The 5,411-nt window shown below is 44.5% G+C and overlaps 2 protein-coding genes across 2 annotated transcripts in view; both read right to left on the bottom strand.

Annotated features, from left to right (window-relative positions):
* LOC111960359 (apolipoprotein A-I-2) overlaps positions 1 to 5,411 on the bottom strand; it is a 75,913-nt gene that overhangs the window by 43,758 nt on the left and 26,744 nt on the right. The window lies entirely within an intron of this gene.
* LOC111957120 (SID1 transmembrane family member 2-like) overlaps positions 1 to 5,411 on the bottom strand; it is a 40,381-nt gene that overhangs the window by 15,584 nt on the left and 19,386 nt on the right. Inside the window, 6 exon segments of the mRNA XM_070436795.1 lie at positions 689 to 825; positions 1,091 to 1,208; positions 2,523 to 2,646; positions 2,743 to 2,816; positions 3,011 to 3,077; positions 3,302 to 3,375. Of these exon segments, the coding sequence (XP_070292896.1) occupies positions 689 to 825; positions 1,091 to 1,208; positions 2,523 to 2,646; positions 2,743 to 2,816; positions 3,011 to 3,077; positions 3,302 to 3,375 (594 nt within the window).

The following is a 5,411-nucleotide window of genomic DNA, read 5'->3' on the forward strand; positions in this document are numbered from 1 at the left end:
TAAGTCGTGAACAATAGAATAAGTAAAGAAATAATACAGTGAAAAGAACAGTAGCGAGCTATATACAGTAGCGAGCATTACTACTATACAGTAGCGAGGCTATATACACATATACTACAGTAGCGAGGCTATATACGAGTAGCGAGGCTATATACATAACTATAGTAGCGAGGCTTATACAATTAGCGAGCTATATACAGTAGCGAGGCTATATACAGTAGCGAGGCTAATACATATATTACAGTAGCGAGGCTATATACAGTAGCGAGGCTATATACAATATACAGTAGCGAGGCTATATACAGTAGCGAGGCTATATACATTGTAAACTAGAGTCTAGCGAGGCTTAGTTTTACGTGTACGTAGCGAGCTATATACTATATACAGTAGCGAGCTATATACAGTAGCGAGGCTATATCACAGGCACCAGTTAGTCGGGCTGATTGAGGCAGTATGTACATGTAGGGTGGTTAAAGTCCTATGCATATATGATAAACAGAGAGTAGCAGTAGCGTAAGAGGGTTGGCGGGTGGTGGAAGGCGGGACACAATGCAGATAGCCCGGGTAGTCAATGGGCGGGCACCGGTTAGTCGGGCTAATTGAGTAGTATACATGAATGTATAGGTGGTGTTTGTAGTGTTTTGTCTGTCAGTCTGCCGTCTGTGTGTCTGCGCCTCCTAGTCACTACCACTCCTAGCACAGAGAAGAAGATGACAGCAGCCAGACAGGCGTAGGCAGTGTAAGCGCTGGCATTGATATCTGGGTGTCTCTTCTGGTACAGCTTTAACACACACAGCCCAGCGATCATATACATGAAGGAGGTGTCTGACAGACAGGAGACAGAGGAGGAAAGGGAGACATTAATGACGTTTCTTACAGTACAGAATACCTTACAGTACAGTTATTGTGAAGTAGCCCGAGTCCCAGATCTGTTTGTGTTGTCCTGGAGTCACAGCAATGTAGTTGGGCAAGACAGAATGAACCGATCTGGGACTTAGCTGATTGAGAAAGCCATCTATTAAGGATTTGTGTTGCAGTATCTTCCGGATCTCCCAATAATCCAACCGTGACATTAGTCTCTTAGTCTCACCGAACTGGAAGTTGGTGTAGTTGGGGCAGACGTGGTAGCAGGCACTCAGCAGCCCCTCCATCATCAGAGCTGTGCCCATGGCGTAGAACAGCCCAAAGTGCTTAGGGATGCCACACTCCTGCATACAGGGAGGGAGGGAGAGACAGAGGCTCAGAATTACAGTATATCATTGTCACTAGCTTGGTTTCCWTRCAATTGGTGACAGATTTTCATGCAAACATACAAAAATSTGCATAAAAACAAAAAACAAACAATAGGCACATTTTGCCACCAGAGATCTGTTTCCATCAAATGGACTTGTGTATAAAAAGGCTGTGTGATGTTGTAGAGAAAAGAGAAACATATGACCAGCCAATGTTCATTTCTCTAGAGGTTATTTAAGTAGCTGTGTTTCACAGCGGTGTATGACCTGACAAAGATCCAACTCAGATGGAAACGTTGTCTTTATTGTGCTTCTGATTAAATCACCCTGGGAGTATGCGTTTAAATTCCAATGTACAGAATAAAAAATACAAGTTAAATGGGTTTCCATCACATTTTCAACTCTACTGATGGTTTTGTCACTAAATAAAATACGTTATATAGGGAATTATGCCCATTATGGTCTTGGCACGAGCACTCTAGCCAACAGTGCGGGTGTAGCCTACATGAGATTTTATGGACAAAAGAGCGAGAATTTTTACTTGTCAAACGGCAGTCAAGCATCGATCYTCCTTTCACCAGAATAAGACATATATTGGAAAGGAGCCTCAAGCTAAATCACCACCCGGTGAAATTCATAACTTCCTTAATCTGTAGCCTAATAAACCCCATGCTTTCCCTAATCATAGTGGGAGGACCACACAACATATCACTGCATGACTCGATATGATGGTTATTTTATCAATATTTGCGCAGAAAGGTGTTTCCCCGCAATTTCTCGCATAATTAATTTTACCTACACAAAACCCACCTTGTCTAGCGTATTTAGTTTAGTCGCCATTTGGAAAGTTTACTGACAAATTTGCTGTTTCCATCAGGCATGTCGTCAAATGTTCTATACGACCTGTACTTTACGCACATAAAAAGTTGGGATGGAAACCTGGTTACTGATATGGAACGTTCCATAGTGTGTAGGAAATCTCATCTGGACAAAACCCTCATGTCAACATCATGGGTGTTCATTTCATGTTCTAATTGTTTATCACACTGCTATAATACCCTACCTGTACCAGGGGTTGGTTTAGAGGTTTGTGTTGCCACCCTTGGAACACATACTGTCCCTAGAGGCAGCGGTTCGATCCCCCAGGTCCACCACTCTCACACTCTGTACTGTATCCCCGTCAGATTTCTACCCGTCACATACTCTAATCTACACCTGTCAATAAAACAATTACAAATACAAAATACCCCCCAAAATATACAAAAGCACCGTCTCAGTTTGATCTCTCACCAGTGCGTTGAGGTCGTTGCGGTCCAGTGCTCTGCTGTGGATGATGTCTCTCTGCAGCACGATGAGCAAGAAGAGGAGGCCCAGCATCACGTAACCAAGGTTACTCAGTATGTTGTTGAAGGCACTGCACACCAGAGGGTAGAGAATGGATGTCATGAATGATACAAGTCATACATTACATGCACAGCCATAMGRGTTTRCCCTTATSACACACACACACCTCAGATTCCCCAGGGGGTGTGCACACAGGAAGTTGTAGTAGCAGATGTCCTGATTTCCTGTCACGTTGACAACCTGGAGGAGACAGGAACATGTCAACATCAACACACTAGCCACCCACCACGTGTGGATTCTACAGTCATATCTACTCACTCGAAGGCAATTCCTTGACAAATGCACACGTTATAACTCTGTAATAATGTAGCTATAACTCTGTAATAATGTAGTAAATCTGCAGTTGGAGTGTGAGTGAGGGTAGCACACAGTACCGTTTGATAAGTGATGACCAGCTGGATGACAGGGAGGGCGTAGAACACACCTATGGTGACAATATTCCTGAGGAGAGCAACACTGACATTAACTGCCATGACACTGACAGTTGTACAATTGCTAATCCCACTGATACAAAACAAAGCTACTCTCCTATCCAAAGAGGCAACTGATCACTAGCTAATTGTTATCATGCATTTGACTAGAGTACTGATAGACTGGAGGATGCCATAGGGTCATAAACCCAGCATTGATGTACAGATTTTGAGCAAACTCTCCGTCCCACTCACCAGAAGTAGATCTGGTACTTTTTACTCAGAACCCTCTTGTCTTTGCGAGCGAGGTCCGACACACACAGGTACTTCTGCAAAAGGACAAGTGACCACAAGAGTTTCATTGGGAGTGAAAAAGTAAACAAAAACAACAGAAGATGAGTATAATATTGAGTGATGCACAGGGGAGGAGAGGTAGAGGAGGGAGGGAGGAGGGGAGGCGTGTAAGAGGGGTAGAATAGAGGAGAGGTAGAGGGGGGTGGAGGAGAGGTAGAGGAGGGAGGGAGGAGAGGTAGAGGAGGGAGGGAGGAGGGCGTGGAGGAGGGGTAGAATAGAGGAGAGGTAGAGGGGGGGTGGAGGAGAGGTAGAGGAGGGGGAGGAGAGGTAGAGGGGAGATGGAGGGGATAGAAGGAGAGGTAGAGGGGGGAATGGAGGAGGGATGGGTCAGACCTTGGTGCGGACGATGTTCTTGTCCGAGTCGATGTCGGCCAACGTGTCATAGTCATCCTCCTCTATAGAGCTCAGAGACTCATGTCGACCTACGACCCGCTACGCTCTCCAATGAACGCTCTGAGAGACAAGAGAGAAGAGAGATGAGAGAAGTGAGAGAGGCAAGAAGAGAGAGGAACAGTAGTTTGTCACTGACTCAGGGTTATATTCTTCAATTTGATAGTTTATTGGTTTTACAGCTTAAGATAATTTTTTATGATTTGGGACGTATTCAATAGATTGGTGATTCTGGCCAATGACGCATTCGTGATATTACAATGATAAAGTCTTCATACATCCTCACATTCCATCATCTATCTCGCATACAGTCAAACATGAATCGTTGACCATATGTGATCGTTTGGTTGAGGTTCATCTGGGTCATAGCATAGAGCAATTACATCAAAAGGTATATAGACTCTGAACATATTCTGAAGTGATTGACATGTGGTGATTTATACAGTGAAGGGATGCAATTGGCTGGCTGGCTAAGGCAGTGAGGGTCCCCATGCGGATGGCTACGTGGTGGATGCAGTTAGGAATGGTCGCGTTTCAAAGTCTCCCTCCTGATAAACAACACAGATAAAACCATAAAACAAGAGCACTCCGCAGCCCTCCAATCAAGAGCCAGTTTGGTGGTGAAATGCTGTGCAACATAAATTGAAGACGGATTTTGTGCCATGTGACCCATGTGTGTGTATTTGCACATCGGGTATGTGTGTGTTATACTCTATTTAGTCATCCTGCTCCAATACATGTATCTTGAGTTGGCATCTGATGCTATGCTGTCTGTGATGGCCTCTGAGCTCAACGTGCTGGCATTGTCCACTGTAGAAACAAGCAGAGAGAGACAAACATTAAAGAGTGCTTGAAGTGGTGTAAGTATTCACTTTGGCTTGTGTCCCAATATTCTTTCCTTCCTCCCAAAGTGTGGCGCTTGTTCACTTCCTTTACTGATTTGAAGGAAATGACTGGTAAAAGAATATGGAGAAAAGTGCAGCTAGTCCAGACTCCCCAATCCAATGCTTTTAGATTCGTGGGGAAGTAGTGAAGAGTGCACATTAACGAGGAGACTCATGTGAAACAAAGCAATGAGACACACAACAGACCTAGAACAGTGAAAGCGGTCATCCTCAGTTAGCTACATTGATTGACAATATTTTCACTCAAAACGTTTCAAATATCGTCACACTTGTAAAGTAAATGAGCACACACACACACACACACCACACACACACCACACACACACACACACACACACACACACACACACACACACACACACACACACACACAACACACACACACACACACACACACACACTCACCAAAGGAGCCGTATTCATAGGGGAGACTGGAGTCACACCTGGCTTTCCTGTGGTAACAGGTAGAAATAATGTCACATAAACACACACCAAACACATGCACATGCAGTTAGTAGTCTACACTCTACCACAGCATCTAGATGAATGGTTAGTTAGAGGGGACACACCATGCCCTGTGGGTTCAGAGGTTGAAAAGTGAGGCAAGGGTTAATACAAGGGTGCCCTAGGGGTGAGTCCAATGGGAGATGAAGAGTGACTATTGAAAACAGAAGTCCTTTTCAGTCAGACTTCCAATTGGAACCAAACCACCCCGA

The sequence above is a fragment of the Salvelinus sp. IW2-2015 genome, linkage group LG4p, assembly GCF_002910315.2.
Source record: "Salvelinus sp. IW2-2015 linkage group LG4p, ASM291031v2, whole genome shotgun sequence".
NCBI classification, from domain to species: domain Eukaryota; kingdom Metazoa; phylum Chordata; class Actinopteri; order Salmoniformes; family Salmonidae; genus Salvelinus; species Salvelinus sp. IW2-2015.